The 20,484-nt window shown below is 37.2% G+C and overlaps 1 protein-coding gene across 6 annotated transcripts in view; it reads right to left on the bottom strand.

Annotated features, from left to right (window-relative positions):
* RAPGEF6 (Rap guanine nucleotide exchange factor 6) overlaps nucleotides 1–20,484 on the bottom strand; it is a 221,816-nt gene that overhangs the window by 184,150 nt on the left and 17,182 nt on the right. For 3 of the 6 annotated variants that reach the window (XM_082837180.1, XM_082837181.1, XM_082837185.1), the window contains exons 2-4: nucleotides 10,309–10,379; nucleotides 9,296–9,352; nucleotides 3,537–3,620 (exon numbers count right to left, since the gene is read on the bottom strand). In XM_082837180.1, coding sequence (XP_082693306.1) covers nucleotides 3,537–3,620; nucleotides 9,296–9,352; nucleotides 10,309–10,379 — 212 coding nt within the window. Of the gene's footprint in view, nucleotides 1–3,536; nucleotides 3,621–9,295; nucleotides 9,353–10,308; nucleotides 10,380–20,484 lie in introns of those variants that run through there. The other 3 variants (XM_082837182.1, XM_082837183.1, XM_082837184.1) reach the window with 2 other exon arrangements.

Here is a 20,484-nt window from a genome sequence, read left to right as displayed (position 1 = left end):
ATCATTTTCAATCAAGGTACTCATTTTGCAGCAGCAGACGTACAGCAATGGTTTGTCTCCCCCAACAGCCAGAATACATGGGTCTGATATTCAAGGCGTGGAAACAGGAGTGGCTCTTCTCAGTGTTATACTTAATAACTCATTCACAGAACTTTTACTTCCCCTCCCTAAAACTGTGAGCTCTGCTGGTTTTGATTCTTAGTCTTAGATTATGTCTAGCTATGGAAACACAGCAACGGTTCCACTGAATTAGAGACTTCCACCTGGCCGCTGAACCAAAAGGCAGGAAAAGGGGTTATTCTACTGGCCTGAGTGATTGATCCCAATCACCAAGGAGAAACTGAGTTGCTGCATACAATGGGGGCCAGGAGAACTACATCTAAAGCCCAGGGGGTTCATTTAGGCTCCCTGTAGTACTTTCAAGTCCGCTGTTAAAGGTTAACGGAAAACTAACGGCAACCAAAAGACGGGGGGTGGGGTGGGCAGGATAATTAAGGATCCTTCAGAAATGAAAGTTTTGTGCCCATCATCAGGTAAAGAACGCAGAACAGCTGAAATTCTGGCTGAGGCCGGAAGTACTGAATGGGTGGTGAAAAAAAGGACGCGAGAGATACCAACTATGGGCTTGTGAGCAGTTACAGAAACAAGGACTATATATTGTGTATATGTCTGGAGTTGTGTAAACGTTAACCATTTTCTTCTTCCCTCTCTTCCCCATATTTATTTTATATATAAGTTGTTGGAGGTGAACTTTACAAAGTAGTTTGTAGTTAATAGAATATTCAGAGTACTGTGATGGAATACGTAATCAACAGCAAGTAATGACTGTTGGGACTGTGCATCTCCTTATTTTGGGGAGAGAGTAGGAACTTCTTTACTTATATGAACGATAGCTACATCTTGTTAGGTGGAAACAGAGTTGGATGGAAGCTCAAATGTGTTCAGAATGAAAACTGAGTAACCAAGAGAGTGGACTGTACCATTCATTTATTGCCTCTCAAGTTCAAATGTATTTGCTCTCAGTTTCAAATTTACTTTGTAATAAAGCATCTGGATTTAGTCAAGATTCTCCTTTGGCCAGCTAGAAATGTTAAAGCTCTGTCAGTAAAGGGTGCTAGTACCAGGACACCACAGTAGGAAAGTATTCTTTGCTCTGCGGGGTATGTGTGTGTAAAGCAAAGGGACGTCCTATCTCCAGCCTCAGGGCCCATCTGCACCCTGGGCCAGGTGAGGGTGAGGGAGGATTTTATTGCTTACCGGTCCTGGTCAGAGGATCTCTTCCTGCCAGCCTTGACTCAATAACTGTGGACAGCTCTGGCCCAGGGCAACCAAGTGAACTTCTCCATTAGCTATTGGGCTACAAGTAACATATTCATCAACAAGTTCTGAATTTCAGTTTTGGGGAGAGGGCTCCCCTTACAAGTTTGTTCCTTCCTTGGGTACTCTGTCCCTTAGTTCCTTTATCCTTCTTAGTACCTAACTTAGTACCTAACTTCTTAAACTGTCCCTGTTCAAATTACTGTGTGGTTTCTGTCTACTCACTGATAAGGGAGTAACAAATACCTTAATATCCAGAGAAATAGGCTGTATTTTTATAACCTAGAAAACGACTATTATTCCTTGTCTTATACTAGGTACTGCTCATATCTGTTGATTACCATAATGATCATATCCCAACGCTATTATAATGAACAGAAGCCAAAAATTATTCGATGCTTAATATATGCTAAGCATTATTCTACGTATTTTATTTGTATTGACTCATTTAATCCTAAAAATAACCTAATACAAGTATCTCTCAAACACAAAATATAAATCTCCTACCTAGGAACTGCTCTCTAAATAACGATTAAATAGACTTCTACAATCATGTTTGCTGTGAAGTTCATGATGGTTACATTAAAGCATTCCATGACTTTATTGTTTTAAAATCTCCTACTATCAGGAGTTCCCTGGCAGTCCAGTTGTAAGGACTTGGTGCTTTCACTGCCGTGGGCCCAGGTTCAATCCCTGGTCAAGGAACTAAGATATCACAAGCTGAGTGGTACAGCTCAAAAAAAGAAAAAACAAAACAAAAAAAACTCATACTATCAATTATTTAAAAGATAAACTTCATTGTCTTGATCACAAACTCATGGTGAATTATTGTGGCTGATTAATGGCTACATAAAGTCCTTGACTATTCCTAACAGCAGAAAAGGGTGATAAAATATTCAAAAGAACAATACTAATAATCTTAAAATATAATTGTAGTCAGTTATCAACCCAGCTTATTCTGTGTCAGTAGCTAACTCATTACAAATCACTAAAGTGACTTTCAGAAACATAGTAGAAAGGAACAATACCCAAAAGGCTTAAATAACCAAGAACTATTATGTATTTTATTTGTAAAAAAGGTCAACAATATGCTTTATACTACTAATCAAGAAGTACAGATTTCATTTAACTAAAAGTTGATGATATAAAGTTTCAAGAATAAAACCATGGCTTTAAAAATGGCATCAAAACTGAGATGTCTCGTACCATCTGTCAAGTAGAATGTACCTTGATACTTAAATTTAATAGTTTTGCAACTAAATTAATTCAGCTGCAATTAGAAGTCTTACCTTAAAAGTCTAAAAATCTCTTCTCAACATTATTGGGAAAGTCACCAAAAAATTACATTTTTATGTCACAAAATTATAATTTGAGGCCCCAAAATCTTAAGAATTACTAACAGACCAAATTCTCTAAGAATACTATATCTGATCATCTTTCCAACCACTCTTCTTTTACCTAATAATTCTGATGATGATAATTAACAATTACTTGTAACAGCCAGGCACTGTTCTAAGAACTCTCTCTCTATATATATATAAACTCATTTATTACTCAAAGCTGGCCTATGAAATACATCCTATTATTGTCCCTATTTTACAAATGAGGAAACTGAGGCACAAGGGGATTAAGTAATTTGTCCAAAAAGTATTATACAGTAGAGCAAAGATGTGAACTCAAGCAGTCTGGCTCTAGATGTCAACTTTTACAGAGTTCCATTGAGAACTTTGAGTAGTAGCTTGCTATAACCTCATAAGGCACTTTAAATAGGTTCTATTATTATCCTCTTACATACAAGAAAACTATAATTTGTCCAAAGTCATAAAACTAATAAGTGACAAAATCAGGATACTAGCCTAGTTTGCATTACTCTAAAAAACGATTTAACTATAAAGATATATTGCCTCCCTATAACTAACAGCAATGAATGCAAAACCATCAGATAAATGAGATCAAATCTCACATACAACTAAAGATCAAATAGCAGTATTATATGCCATGGTGTAAACTATAGATTATACCCCCAAGAAATATGAAATATCAGTTGATTCCTGCCAAGTACTTCAAATAGTACCAAAAAGCAAGGACATTTCTAAAATGTATCACCTACTAAGAGAAAATACACATCTACATAAAAATAGTTTAACGTAAGAAATAAAATAACTAGTTGTAATCTAACTTTGCATACCACATGCACTAAACAGCAAATGTAAACATACCTGCAAGGAGGCAAAACCATGGAGTCTTTCATAAGCACAGATCCAGAAAGCAGGATATACCAACATCTGGCAATAGTTTCTGAACTGTTTAAATGAATAAGTAAATAGATGAGTAAATAAATACACACATTCACATGTATATGGATTCAGTACAAAATACAAAACATGAAAAATATTCTAATAATATCATAAATCATTAAAAATTAACTCTCCTTGGAAATTTTGTCTGTTGCCTAAGGTTTCATACAGACCATGTTCATATCTTACATAATCACTAGCTTAAGATATAGGCTTCAGAAATGTATTTTTATTAGCTCTATCTTATTAATTTATATCAGTAACTTCCCATTCCTCATTTTTGTGTACTGGATCACCACATTTGATGAAGATTAACTTAAATATTGTACTACATGTGCATATTAAAAAATTCTATTTCTAGGGCTTCCCTGGTGGTGCAGTGGTTAAGAGTCCGCCTGCCGATGCAGGGGACACGGGTTCGTGCCCTGGTCTGGGAAGATCCCATATGCCGCGGAGCGGCTGGGCCCGTGAGCCATGGCCGCTGAGCCTGCGCGTCTGGAGCCTGTTCTCCACAACGGGAGAGGCCACAACAGTGTGGGGCACGCGCACTGCAAAAAAAAAAAAAAACCTTAAAAAAAAAATTCTATTTCTGATAACTTTTATGTATATTACAAGTTTATTGTATATTAAAGACAATACTGTTTGGAATTCACAGGTTTATCAATGTTCCATCTTCATGTTCAACTATAATTTGTATCTACCTCTTTCTCTTAAATTTTATTCTGACAGAAATACATTAAATGCCTACCCAATCTTTCACTTTATGTGTGTCTGAGGGATAAAAGAATATCAGATGACTTAAGTCCATCATCATTTTTAGTTCAGTTAAATCTCCAATGGAAACCAAGAATCTTGTTAGATGTTACTTTATAATCTAATCTTTTTCTCTTTCTCTAAAGTATTTTTAATTTACCATACCTAAAACTTCAATTAATTCCAATATGTAAACAATTCTAATTTTATAAAACAAACATTTCCTCTGAGCTGGAGAACTGTATATCTATCTGGCTAGCGACTTGACATGTTAGCTTGTATATCGAACACACAAGTCAACTTCAACATGTTCAAAATCTACCTATCATTTCTTTCAAGCTTCATTTTTTTCATTCTTAATGAATAGTACCATCCTCCACCCAGAAAACTAAGCCTCCAAACCACTCTACATAGCACCCAGGATGAGCTTTCTGGGTGAATCCTATTGCCTACCATAAGAAAAAAGTATCATCAAGTTTCCAGAAGATACTTTAAAGTTCTTTATATCCATCCCTTCCATCTTCACAGAAGGAAGATAAAAATGGCTGAAAATCTCCTACTTAAGGTTCTTTGTTTGGAAATTTTACTTTCTAATTCTTTTGAAACATGACTTTTGTACAAGAAGGAATAAAAATCAGTAAAAGAAAATTCTGCCCAAAATCAAGGCAGAAGAAAGTTATGATTGGATGCTACCATAAGCCTCTAATTTTTATCTCACTTTGCTGAAACAGTCACAAAGTTGTCAGCAAATTCTACTATAAACGGAGGAAAAATCCTGAAATTCACTCCTACTACCAAGAGAGCCATGCCAGCTCACGAATCAGAAACTGTTCAAACCTTGCAGAGAATTCCACTCTCAGAGCAGTTTGGCAATGCATCTGATGAGTAAACACAAGGAAAGTGAAAGTCTTTTAACATGCAGCCATGCTATCTCCTTTCTCTTTGCAAGCAAATGAATCTAAGAATAATTTAGCCTAGAGAAGAGTGGCATATTTAATCTTGTCAGATCTTACTCCTTTCAAAGGCTTCACACTGCTCCTAAAATAAAGAACAAAAACTATTAAGGTGGTCTCCACCTGGCTCTCCACACCCCTCTCTTCCTGTTTCTTCCTCTCTGCTCGAAGCACTGAACATAGTGGTTTATTTTCACTCTTTCTATCAAGCTGCTTCCCAGTTAAGGTCAACTATACACATTCTTTTCTCTGCTTCCACTAATCTCTGAATTTAAACTCTTTACTTAACTTCCACATTCATTTTTTAGAAATTCCTTTGTTTATGATCAGCCAAATACAGATTTGGGTAACTCTTTATACTAATTTTTAAACAGCTTAACTGAGGTATAATCAATATACCACAAATTCACTCATTTTAAGTGCACAATTCAATGACTTTTATGATATTGAAAAGAACTGTGCAAACATCACCACAAAGAGATCTCTTATGCCTCGTTTGCAGTCAATCCCTGCCCCAGGTAACCAATAACCTGCTCTGTCTCTATAGATTTGTCTTTCCTGGACAGTTCGTATAAATGGAATCATGTAATATGTGATGTTTCTATCTTGCTTCTTCCATTTAGCATAATATGCTTGAGGTTTGTCCATGCTGTAGTGTGTAGCAGCATTTTATTCCCTTTTACACTGCCAAATAGTATTCCACTATACAGATGCAGAGCATTTTATCTATCTATTCACTGAACAATTTAATTACATCGAGTTTTAGGCTAGTATGAATAGTGCTACTAAGAACATCTATGTACAGTCTCTGCATGTGTTTTCATTTCTCTTGGGTAAATATGTAAAAGTGGAATTACGAGGTCATATGGTAAAATTTTAAGAAACTGCCAAACTGTTTCCTAAAGTGGCTATACTTACATCTGCACCACAAATATATGACGATTCCAGGTGTCACCAACACTTGTTATGTTTAGACTGCAGATACTTTTTTTTTTAACATCTTTATTGGAGTATAATTGCTTTACAATGGTGTGTTAGTTTCCACTTTATAACAAAGTGAATTAGCTATACATATTTCCCCATATCTCCTCCGTCTTGCATCTCCCACCCTCCCTATTCCACCACTCTAGGTAGACACAAAGCACCGGGCTGATCTCCCTATGCTATGCGGCTGCTTCCCACTAGCTACCTATTTTACATTTGGTAATGTATACATGTCCATGTCACTCTCTCACTTCGTCCCAGCTTACCCTTCCCCCTCCCCATGTCCTTAAGTCCATTCTCTACATCTGCGTCTTTATTCCTGTCCTGCCCCTAGGTTCTTCAGGACCTTTTTCTTTTCTTTTTAGATTCCATATATATGTGTTAGCATACACTATTTGTTTTTCTCTTTCTGACTTACTTCACTCTGTAGGACAGACTATAGGTCCATCCACCTCACTACAAATAACTCAATTTTGTTTCTTTTTATGGCTGAGCAATATTCCATTGTATCTATGTGCCACATCTTCTTTACCCTTGACTGCAGCTACTTTTTAAAATATATTTTTAATTGAAGTAACACTGGTTTACAACATGTTTCATATGTACAGGGCTTCCCTGGTGGCGCAGTGGTTGAGAGTCCACCTGCCGATGCAGGGGACACGGGTTCGTGCCCCGGTCTGCGAAGATCCCACATGCCGCGGAGTGGCTGGGCCCGTGAGCCATGGCCGCTGAGCCTGGCCGCACAGCCATGGCCGTCTGGAGCCTGTGCTCCGCAATGGGAGAGGCCACAACAGTGAGAGGCCCGCGTACCACAAAAAAAACAAAAAAACATATGTACATTGTATTTCTACTTCTGTATACCCTACAGCATGCTCACTATCAAAAATTTAGTTTCCATCCATTACCATACAGGTGATCCCCTTTACCCATTTCGCACGCCTGCAACTGTAGCTATTCTAATGGGTGTAAAGTAAATATCTCATTAATTTTTGTGTGTGGTGTAAGATAAGAATCTAAATTAAGTTTTTGCATATAAACACTCAATCACCCCAGCACCATTTGTTGAAAAAACTATGCTTTCCCAATTGAAATGCTTTAGTACCTTCATCAAAAATAAACTGTTCACTGGTGGTTCCTTTTTAATACTCAGTTGTGTTATAACCACATTGTGTGCACATCTTAGCTACACAGCTACAAGGCCATTAAAAAAAAAGCACAGAGAAACTGTTTATAAATATAAGGGTTTATTTCTGGGTTCTCAATTCTGTTCCACTTATCTATAAATCTGTACTTTTCCTTGATAGCACTTAAATATGTGCAGCTATTTTAATTAACTTTCTCTCCCCCACTATACAATAAACTCATAAGGACAAATCCCGTTTCTTCCCACCACTCTACACCAGGCTAAGCATAATGTATAAGAGACAAACATTTAATAGTAAGTGAATGAATCAACAAATGAACAAATAAAGCTATTAAAATCCATATGAATCCAGTACTTAGAAATAATGACAAACGCAGTGTGCAATGAAACACTGAAGTTAATACCATTTCTCTATACCAGCTGCATACATATAATGAAAGAGATCACTGTTGCCAAAATTTTTGGAAGAAAAACAGAGAAGAATATCTTCATAATCTTGAGGAAGGGAAAGATCTTGTTTTTTTAAACAGGACATGAGAAGCACTAATCACAAGCGGAAAAACTGAGAAAGTAAGAAATTTCTTCTCTTCAAAAGATGCCATTAATAGAGTAAAAAAAGCAAGCCACACAGTGGGAGAAGATATTCACAACTTATGTACCCAACAAAGGACTCAGATATAGAATTCATAAAAATTTTCTACAAATCAATAGAAATAAGATAGCCCAACTAAAACATGGTCAAAAACTTGAATCAGGAGATCATAAAAGAGCTATCCAAATAGCCCATAAAAACATGAAAATCATTCATCATCATTAGTAAGCAGGAAAACAAAAAACAAAATCACGAGGTAAAATGAAATACATATTTTAGATTCTAATGTTACAAGCTCCTGGGACTTCCCTAGTGGCACAGTGGTTGAAAGTCCACCTGCCAATGAAGGCGACACGGTTTCGATCCCTGGTCCAGCAAGATCCCACATGCCGCGGAGCAACTAAGCCCGTGCGCCACAGCTACTGGGCCTGAGCTCTAGAGACCATGAGCCACAACTACTGAAGCATGCGTGTCTAGAGCCCGTGCTCCGCAACAAGAGAGGCCACCGCAACGAGAAACCCACACACCGCAACAAAGAGTAGCCCCTGCTTGCTGCAACTAGAGAGGGCCTGCACTCAGCAACAAAGACCCAACACAGCCAAAACTAAATAAATAAATTTATTAAAGAAAAAAAAAAGAATCTCTTAAATTTGAGCATGTGCATTTCCAATGCTTTTATTCCCAAGAATATTCCCAAGAAGAATGAGTAAATAGAGGTACAAAAACACATGAATAAAATATTCATAGAAACTTACTATTCATGATAGGGAAAAACTGGAAACAACCCAAATATTTATTAATAGTGGGAAGGATAAACAAACTATGTTATTTTCACATAACTGTATACTGTAAAGCACTGAAAAAGAATGAATGCAAAAACATGGAAGAATCTGCAACATTTGTGAAGTATAAAAAGCCTGACCAACAGATTTTTATCTATATGAAATTGTACAGAGACAAAACTAATCTAAGGTGACAGACATCAGAACTAGATTACCTTTCCAAGACAGTTGACTAGAGCCTTCTGAAGAGCTGATATGTTCTACATATTCGCTGCATAGTAGTTACACAGGTGTATATATTTATTAAACTTCATTGCACTGTGCACCTTCTGTGAGCCCTATGTACATTATATTTCATAGTTTAGGAATATATTTCAATCTCCTCTACAGAAACTGTTCCAGAATCAAATGAATTTCAATGCTAACAATCTAAATTTTAAACATTAATTTAAGCTAATTATGGAAATACTCACCAAAAAAGAACTTGATTGCCACTGTATCTCTCATAGCGTGCTCTCGCAGACATTAATCTAACATATTTTTTAAAAAGTAAAAATTTTAAAAATTATTTTATTTGAATTGTCTCAAAAATTGTTATAATTACAACAGAAAATTATCAGATCTATCACTAAATTTTTCACTGGAGTTTAAAAATATGATCACACACACACAAATCTGTTGAATAAATATAAATTTGCTTGTATTTAAAAATACTTTACTACTAATGCCCTAGTTTTATCTTTCTTCTTGATATACTTACTTGACATATACTAATATCTAAATGATGTTACACAGAAAACAGAAAATAATAAATTCCAAACAATTATATTTAGAATCTGGTCCATAGCCAGAAACTTAAAGAATAGCCAGAAAAAGTGATAAGTAAGCTGGTCATGGAAGAAAAACACAGTTTAATTAAAATACTATGCAAAGTTATAATAGTTAGTGCTTATAGCACTCAAAAGTATCTTTACAAATATAATCACAATGAGACAAGGTAGCAGGAGAGAAAACTCATTTTACAGAATAGAAAAATGAGGTTCGGAAAGTTTATGGGTACTGTCCATAGGAGCTTATGCCAAATCAAGAGTCTTGCTCCTTCCACTTTAATATAACACTACATCATACCATGCCCATCTCAAGCATTTGATACAATAAATATCAATACAAACTACAAAGAGAAAGTTCTGTTTTCACTAGCTAGCACAAACTGAGCACTGCACTTTGCTTTAAATATTCTCATTTAATCCTCGAAATGCTGCAACAAAGGTAATCTTTTTATCCCTATTTTATGGAAGACAAAACTGCAGCTTAGATGTTAAGACTTGCTCAAAGTCCCAGGGCTAAGGAAAACTGGAATGAGAAAGGCCCATTTCTTTGCATATCCTATAAAAAGCCCCTAAATGATTTGGTCCCTGCAACTATCTATCCAAACTCATTTGCATAACTCCTTAGCACATGCTCTTAAACACAGCATCACACTTACCTAAGCTGATGTTCCCTGAGATTTGATAATATTTCCATTCCATGAAGATAAGAATAAATAGTATTTAAGTCCTGTAAAACAGAAAAGACTTTAGATTAATTTTCAAATATACTTTTTAAAATATGATATCCCACAATTCTGATTTTAAGCAAACAACCATTTATGACACAACTGTTAACTACAGAAGAGTCACAAAATCTCTGAATTACAATAGATCTGAAAAGGTTTAGAAGAGTTCCCTCAACTCACACAGGAACCCCTCCTCAGCATGGCTGACAACCTCTACTCAAACAATGCCAAAAAACTCATTATTTCATATAAAAGTCTATTTCATTTCTAAACAGATGCAATCTTTCCTCTTTAGTGACCTCCAAATATTTGAAAACAGTTATCTTGTCTTCTTTTAAGTCTTTTTTTTTTTTCCTCCAAATAACAAAGTCTAAATATTTGCAGGTTCCAGATCTTTAAGCATCCTAACTGATCTCCTCTGGAGATGATTCTGTTTGTCAATATTCCTCTTAAAATATGATTTTCTAAAATAAACTCTTTTCAAACAGACTCAAAGTGGTATTAATCTACCACTAAACAAAACTGACATCCAATGGGACAATGCTATTGTTCACTCTCCGAAAGAACTGGGGAACATTTCTCTAGCACTCATTCAGATAATTAGATATTAATAAACCCAGGTTAATAAAGTATAGTAGTATAGTATAACCTCAGCTAAGAGCAATGGCATAGCAAAAGGAAAGTGTGGAAGCAGGGAACATTCCTGACAGAAAAGAGTATTTTACCACAGAACGCTGATGCACGGTGATTATAAAGAAGCTTAAATTCTCTATGTAAAATTTACCTCCTTATTCTCTTACAAGGAGTAATGCCTTTATATCAGGGCAGACTGCTCCCAAACACTACTCTCTTTGATATATAACAAGAGAATTATCAAATGACAGAGAGAAAAAAAGAAAAGACACATAAGACAACCTGTTTCCCCAATATGCTACTAAGACAACAAGGAAGCTCTAAGAAAAAAAGCAATAATCTCTGATTCCAAAGCTTACAACTGCCAATTAACCATGATGGATTCAATGACCATACACATCTCTGCTAAATCCTTACCAAAATAAGAGGGAAAAAGATTTTTAAGTAGATATATATATATATAAAAGAGATGAATAGATTAAAAGAGGAAACCACAGCAAATGAGTCTATAGACCTAAAAAAGGTCTATAAAATTCTATAAGACAGCAGATGGAGCAGTGATATGATAAACTGTACTTCCAAAGAGGGCTACAATGATATGTCTTATCCCATATGCTCTTTTGCAATGAGACCTTGTCACTCCCTCATCAAAAGTAGGAATCTAGGTGCCCTCCGCATGGATCTGGGTTGGTCCTGTGATTTGTTCTGACCCAAAGAATGTGCCAGAAGTGAGGTCGTGTAACTTCTAAGATTCAAATACCCTGAGAGCACCAATGTTGTGAGGAAGCCCAAAATAGCCTCATTGAAAGAGAAAGGCCACATGAAACAGCACCAAGGAACCGGATATGTGATTCCTTCTTAGACCAGACCAGCTACCAGCTGAATAGAACTAAGAGAATGATCCAAGTCGAGGTTCTGTGGGGCAAAAGAAACAACCTCCTAGCCAAAACTTTCTGAGTTGAGGTCAGAAACAGAGTCCTGGAAAAAGTCTGGCTCATAGTGACCTCACTGAGCCTGCACACCCACCTAATAGTCTTGTCTCTCTCCACTCCCCAAGTTTATAACTAGAATTTTTTTATCTGGCAGTTAGAATAACTCCCACAAAGGAACCTATGTGGTAAAAGCTGTCATAGTGGAAAAAGTCAAGTGGAAACCTCTGAAATTGCCCCATTCCCCAGAACAAGATAGTAAATAAAAGACAACATTGCTTTTCCAAAGAGGCAAAGAAGCAAAGACTAGGGCCGCCAGTAAAGGCTTAAAAGTATGCAGGGGTGACAGTCCTTCTCATGCATCATCTGCAAAAATCAGACGGATCCTAAAAAACGACTATAGACTGTCATACACTTAACCAAATTTTAGCTCTGGGCACAGCTGCAAGTCCCAGACATAATATTGTTGAAGGAATGATTAACTAAGCTTCAGGTATTGATTTGGTGAATGTATTCTTTTCCATTCCAGTTACTAAAGTAAAAAGTACAAGAAACAGTTGGCAGTTGTGCAGGACAATATTAACTTACAGTTTTGCCTAAGGGCTATTGCAACTTTCTCAGTCTATACCATAATATAACTTGAAGCCATCTAGACCACCTAAGACATTACATATGTATTTTGCTGACTGAACAGAATGAACAAGAGAATGAGCAAGGAGTGGCTGGTACCCTGGAGTCTTGGGTAACACACTTGAACTCCTGGAAGTGAGATATTAACTCTATGAGGGCTCAAAGACCTGCCACTTCAATGTTTTCGGGGGTGCAGTGTCAGAAGTATTACAAAACATCCCTTCAAAAGTAAAAGACAACTTTTGAGACTTCAGCTTTCATTCAAGATGGAATAAGAGGGATTGGACTTACCTTCCATCTAAAACAACTAAAAATCATAATAAATAAATGAAACATTTTTCAAGAGATAAGACATTACGAAAAAAAGACAGTGGCATTTGAGAGAGGGGAAACGAATGAGGTGATTCATATAATTATCATACCTTACTACCTGGTTGTATCTTGAGAAGAAGTAGCTGGCCACCTGCAGAGTAGAAGGTAGCTCAAGTTTGCAGAGCCAGACAGAGAGAGCGCATACTACACAGAAAGAAAGAATGTTCTGAAAACCTACAGAAGGTCTCACTTGAGTCTAGGTTGAGTACTGATCTTTCCATGTACATGAAGAAATACCTGAACTCAGGGAAAGAACCATCTGAAAGGATTAGAGTAGTGGTCCTCAATCAAGACTGATTTTGCCCCCTGGGTGACATAGTGATATCTGGAGACATTTGGGGTTGTCATAATTTTCAGAGGGGAAGGCGGGGCACTACTAGCATCACGTGACTATAAGCCAGAGATGCTGCTAAATATCCTATGATGCCCAAGACAAGGCCCCAGAATAAAGGATCCTCTGGGCCAAAACATCAACAGTTCTGAGGTTTAAACTTCTTGGATTAAAGGGAACAATACCCAAAACTCACACAGGGACCAGAAGAGTTACTATTCCCACCAGGGAGAGTGGAAAAATCTCATAATTCAGAATGCATTTAGTAGAGTACTCAAAAGCCTTTGGATTCAGTACTGGGCAAAATTAACACTGCACTAAATGCTACTCTGGTGCTACGTAGCATAGCTCAAAAAAGAGCCCCAAAGAGTCATATGATTTCCAAATTACCTGTGTCCCAGAAGAATATTTACAGGAAATAAAATATACCCAGCACATAAAAAAGTAAAAGTCACAATCTCTGGTACTCCATTAAAAATCACCAGGCATGAAAAGAAACAGGAAAAATGACCCATAAGGAGGAGAGAAAAAATCAAAACCAACTCAGTAATTACCAGATAACAGAATTAATACAAAAAGATATTTAAAAACTTACTGAAACTATATTCCATATGTTCAAGAAAATACAGAAAAGATTAACTATATAAGAAGGGACACTAAAAAAAAATTCCAGAGATGAAAACAACACTGAGATGTAAAATACACTGGATGGGATAAGTGACACATTAAGACACTGTAGAAGAAAAGATTTAAAAACTTAAAGACACAAAAATAGAAATAAAAAATAAAATACATGGGGAAAGGAGATCAAGATGGTGGAGTAGGAGGATTCAGAGCTCACCTCCCCCAATGAACACATCAAAAATACATCTATTGTACATGTGGGGCAACTCTCACTGAAAACAAACTGGAGACTGGCAGAAAGGCTCTTATACAACCAAGGCTGTAATGAAAGATCCACATGAAATCAGGTAAGAAAAGAGGAGAAGCAATCAGGTGAGGACCTGTGCCCCTAGGAGGGGATACAGCAGAGGAGGGGGACTGCATGGGCTCAGAGACCCTCCCCAAACAGTGAGGGGTGTGAACCACATATTAGGAAACCCAGCCCTGGGGTCCAACACCAGAAAGATAAGTCCTCTTCTTGGCTGACTTGAAGACCAGTGGGACTAGCAGGGGCTGTGAGAAATCTAGACGTTGCTAGTGAAGAGCACCCACGTGCTTGGTTTCTCTCAAAACAGGGTGGAGAAAGCAACTGAAAATGCCAGGTACTTTAGCTGGCTTCCTGCATCTGCCCAAACGTGCACCCTGGCTCATGCTGAGGGCCGCTTCAGCCCCTCTTGCTCCATGGCACAGCTCCCCACTAGGGTGAAGGCTGCCATAGCCAAGTAGAGTAGACAGCTGTGACAGACAGAGCCAGCCCAGACCCAGCACTGCATCTGAATGGGGTGAGGGCAACCATTACTGGCATTCGTGGGGACAGCAGATCAGAAGCAGTCTGGAATTCCAGTGTGCTGGGACTGCCCCAGTGTGCACCTTGACCCACATCGACTGCCCACTCTGGCCTCTCATGGTCCAGCACTGCTACCCTCTGGAGTGAAAATGCCGAGGTTGCTGGGGGGGAGCACACACTTAAGAGAAAATGGAACCAGCTCAGATCTAACCTTCAGGACTTCTGCTCTCGAACACTTGAAACTTGGGACAAGGATGCTGATTCCTGCCACTTGTATTTAACATAGTATTGGAAGTCCTAGTCACAGCAATCAGACAAGAAAAAAAGACATAAAAGGCATCTAAATTGGAAGGGAAGAAAAACTGTCACTATCTGCAGATGAAGTCATATTTTATATAGAAAACTCTATAAAATTTCCACCAAAAAAACTATTAGAATAAATGAATTCAATAAAGTTGCAGAATATAAGATTAATATACAGAAATATGTGGCTTTTCTATACACTCATAATGATGAACTATCAGAAAGAGAAAGCAAGGAAACAATTGCATTTGAAACTGCATGAAAAGAATAAAATATATAGGAATAAACTTGACCAAGGAGGTGAAAGATCTATATGCTGAAAACTATAAAACACTGATAAAGGAAACTGAAGATGATACAAAGAAATGGAAAGATATCCTGTGCTCATGGACTGGAAGAATTAATATTGTTAAAATGTCCATACTGGGCTTCCCTGGTGGCACAGTGGTTGAGAGTTCGCCTGCCGATGCAGGGGACACGGGTTCGTGCCCCGGTCCGGGAAGATCCCACGTGCCACACAGCGGCTAGGCCCGTGAGCCATGGCCGCTGAGCCTGCGCGTCCGGAGCCTGTGCTCTGCAACGGGAGAGGCCACAACAGTGAGAGGCCCGCATACCGCAAAAAAAAAAAAAAAAAAAAAAAGTCCACACTGCCCAAAGCAATCTACAGACTTAATACAATCCCTATCAAAATACTTATGACATTTTTCACAGAACTAGAACAAATAATCCTAAAACTTATATGGAACCACAAAAGAACCTGAATAGCCAAAGCAACCTTGAGAAAAAAGAACAAAGCTTGAGGTATCATGCTCCCTCACTTCAGACTATACTATAAAGTAACAGTAATCAAAACAGGATGATACTGGCTCAAAAAAAGGACACATAGATCAATGAAATGGAATAGAGAGCCCAAAAATAAACCCACATACCTATGGTCAATTAATCTAAGTTAAAGGGGGCAAGAATATTCAATGGGGAAAAGACAATCTCTTCAGTAAGTCATGCTGGGAAAACTGGACAGCTACATGTAAAAGAATGAGATTAGGACATTTCCTCACACCATATACAAAAATAAACTCAAAATGGATTAAAGACCTAACTGTAATACCTGAAACCATAAACTCCTAGAAGAGAACATAGGCAGAACACTCTGACATAAATCACAGCAATATTTTTTTTTGTATCCTAAGGCAACAGAAACATAAGCAAAAATAAACAAATGGGACCTAATTAGACATAAGAGCTTTTGCACAGCAAAGGAAACCATCAACAAAACAAAAAGACAATTGACCGCTGAATGAGAGAATATATCTACAAATGATATGACCAACAAGGTGTTAATATCCAAAATATATAAACAGCTCATATAATTCAGTATCAAAGAAACAACCCAATGAGAAAATGGGCAGAAGAAAACGACATGAAAGACATTTTTCCAAAGAAGATATACAGATGGCCAAGAGGCATATGAAAAGATGATCAGCATCACTAATCATCAGAGAAATGCAAGTCAAAACCATAATTATATACCACCTCACTCCTGTCAGAACAGCTATCAGCAGAAAGATCACAAATAACAAATTCTGGCAAAGATGTGGGGAAAAGGGAGCCCTAGTAAGGAAAGGGAATATAAATTGGTGCAGCCACTACAGAAAACAGTATGGAGCTTCCTTCAAAAACTAAAAATAGAACTACCGTTAAGATCCAGCAATTCCACTTCTAGGCATACATCTGAAGAAAATTAAAACACTAATTCAAAGAGGTACATGCACCCAATGTTCATAGCAGCATTATTTACAACAGCCAAGATACAGAAGCAACTAAGTGTCCATCAACAGATGAATGGATAAAGAAGACGTAATATGCGTACGTATGTGTGCGCTCACACACACACACATATATACACACAATGGAATACTGCTCAGCCACGAAAAGGAATGAAATTTTGCCATTTGTAATAACATGGATGGACCTGGAGAGTATTATGCTTAGTGAAATAAATCAGACAGAGAAAGACAAATACTGCATGTTATCACTTATATGTGGAATCTAAAAAGTAAAACAAATGAATACATATAACAAAACAGAAACAGACTCATGGATATAGAGAACAAACTACTTGTTACCAGTGGGGAGAGAGGCAAGATAGGGGTAGGAGATTAAAAGGTACAAACTACTAAATATAAAATAAATAAGATACAAAGGTACAGCACAGGGAATACAGCCAATATTTTATAATAACTTTAAATGGAGTATAATCTACAAAAATACTGAATTGCTATGTTGTATGTATGATCTAACACTGCATAATATTGTAAATCAACTATACTTCAATTAAAAATATAAATAAATAAAACACAGGTAGAAAATATGGAAAAAATATCAACAGAGCACAAAAATGTGAACAGTAGGACAGGCATCAACTTTAAGCAGGCCTAACAGAAGTATAACTGGAGTCACTGTGAAGAAGACAAAGAACAAAAAAACAATTTGGAGAATGGTGGAAAATCTTCCATATTTGATAAAAACTATAAACTTGCACATCCACGAAGCTCAACAAAACCCAAGCACAAGAAATATGAAATAAACAACAGCAAAGATCATAATCAAATTGCTTAAAAGATAAAATTATAAAAGCAGCTAAAGAAGATAAATTACACAGCAAGATCATTAGAATACAGAATAGTCAGAAACAACGCAATCCAGACAACACTGTAGTAACACCTTTAAAGTCACAAAAGAAAAAAACTATCAATCTAGAATACTATTCCCAGAAAAATACCCTTCAAAGAGGAAGGCAAAATATTTTTCATATATACAAAGGTTGAGTCAGTCAATCACCAGCACACCTGCTCTATAAAAAATGTTAAAAGTCATTCATAAAAGAAGAACACAATACAAGATGGAAATCTGGAGCTACACAAAGGAATGAAGAAAAACTGGAAAATGGTAACTACATGGGTAAATATAAACCGTTTTTCTAATTATTTAAAAGACAATTGACTATTTAAAGAAACAGCAACGACACCAATGAATTATGAGGTTTATTTATGTGTACAAGTAAAATGCATCACAACAGCACAAAGGCCAGGAGGTAAAAATGCAAGTATAGTATTGTAAGGTTCTTATATAAGAAATAGTATAATATCACTTGAAGGTTGATTGTGATAAGTTTAAGATGTATACTATAAACCTTAATAAATTTCACAGTTTGTAGATTCTTCTGGATTTTCTACATATACAGTAACATCTCCTGTGAACCAGACCACTAGTATGTCCTCCCCAATCTATGTATGTACATACTTTTTTTTCCTCCCTAGCTTTAATGCATGAGCTAGAACTTCCAAAACGGTGGTTGGTAGGTGTAGTCATATACTACAAACACAGCTGCTGCGGCCCCACCCTTTGAATTAAGAGTCATCATAACCTGGTCAGACACCCACAAAATGCCTATCCCATGGAAATGTGCTTGTTATTTTCTAACATCAAGACAATTTTGTTTTAGTGGCAAACAAGGTCTGAAAACTGGAAAGGTTATGTCTTGACAAACAGAATTAGAAATCCATAACTTGACCTGCCCAGTGAGGGTAGGCTAGAGTCCAGGAGTCCCAGAATTTCCTGAGATCCTCAACTGAATTATGTCATATAATTTCCTCTGTTTTCAAGTCAGAGGACATCTCTGGTACATCACTGATGATGCCATGAATAGCTGACAAAGAATTAGGAATTCACTTTTCCATTTTAAAGTCTAAGTGAGAACATAATTTACAAGTTTTGAAATATACACATGGTTCTCCAGTTCTCTGCCTGAAGAAAGTCTGACAAAGTTGATGAACTATAGATTCTAAAAGTCCTTCAAATTATCTAAAAGTTTGCCCTTTATTTGTCTCCAATCTTTGACAATTTGGCCATTTTACACGCAGTTCTCCAACAGCATCTATAAATGGTGACTGCATGGATCTGAATAGAAGTATTAGGATTACTCCTATCCGGGGTTGGCAAACGTTTTCTATAAAGGGTCAGATAATAAATATTCTAGGTTTTCTGGGTCATATGGTTTTTGTCACAAGTACTAATCCACTTTGCCTTTGTAGCATGAAAACAACCAAAAAAAAAAAATGTAAATGAATGGGTGTGGGCACATTCCAATAAACCTTTATTTGCAAAATAGTTGGTAGGCTAATTTGGTTCCCAGGCAATACTCTGTCAACTCCTATTGCATATGGTCAAAATATCTAACAAAGAAGTCAAGTCATGAATAAACACCTCTTTAGCAAATACCTCAACTTATGAGTTTTGGTGGAAACTGAGTATATCAGATTTTCACTTTTCCAACCTTCCATAAAACTATGGCACAGGCAAATGACCCAAGCACTACCAATCACATATACTCATCATAAACTGTTAATCTAGTGATACCGAGAAGCAAGAACTATCCAGAATCCACTTTGGCAGCTAGTGGTTGAAGGGTCTGTGAACACATGCAGTGTACAGTATAGATGTTCAGCAGTGCAAGCTGTGTTCAGTGCTAGCAGCAGTAGTATCTTTACCAAATATGTGATAAAGAGTATGGATCATAGTTGTCTAGCCCCAAGTCTATTTCTCCAGCACTCCCAACAATTCTGTAGCTACCCACTATCCTTTTAATAAATTCCTTTTCTTTAAATTGACCAGAATTGGGTTCCGCTACGTGTAAGTAACAACCCTGAAAGACCTTTACAGTAGCACCATCAGCATCACTTGGGAACTCGGCAAAAAATGCAAATTCTCAGATTCCATCCCAGACCTAGTGAATCAGAATCTCTGGGAGTAAGACCTAGCTATCTGTGGTTTAATGAGCCCTACAGGTGGTTCTGATGCACAGAAAGTTTAGAACAAGTGGCTTATTGGTAGGATCTATGCCACTCGGGTTCTGGCTGATAACCTATTAATGAGGAGGAACGCAAGCACTGAGATGTCCAGTAAATCCTGGTCCCTCCAGTGCACCTGGTTTTAGGGTCACAAGATGTTAAGCATTTATGAAAGGACAGAAAATAATCTCCCAGAACAAAGGATGGTTGTAGTAGCAAACTGATTCTCTCATATGATGTGAGTGGTTATGGTTTTGGTTTACGCAGGACAGCAAGTATTGATAGTTGTTGACTGTGTAATGCTGGTCTTAGAAAGGGGTTTCTTCGAAATTGAGTTATTTGCAGTGAGGTGGATGGACCTAGAGACTGTCATACAGAGTGAAGTAAGTCAGAAAGAGAAAAACAAATACCGTATGCTAACACATATATATGGAATCTTAAAAAAAAATGGTTCTGAAGAACCTATGGGCAGGACAGGAATAAAGACACAGACATAGACAATGGACTTGAGGACACGGGGAGGGGGAAGGGGAAGCTGGGACGAAATGAGAGTGTGGCATGGATATATATACAGTACCAAATGTGAAACAGATAGCTAGTGGGAAGCAG

Source organism: Leucopleurus acutus (genome assembly GCF_964270905.1).
Source record: "Leucopleurus acutus genome assembly, chromosome: 3".
NCBI classification, from domain to species: Eukaryota; Metazoa; Chordata; class Mammalia; order Artiodactyla; family Delphinidae; genus Leucopleurus; species Leucopleurus acutus.
This window is presented reverse-complemented; position numbering and strand designations above follow the sequence as displayed.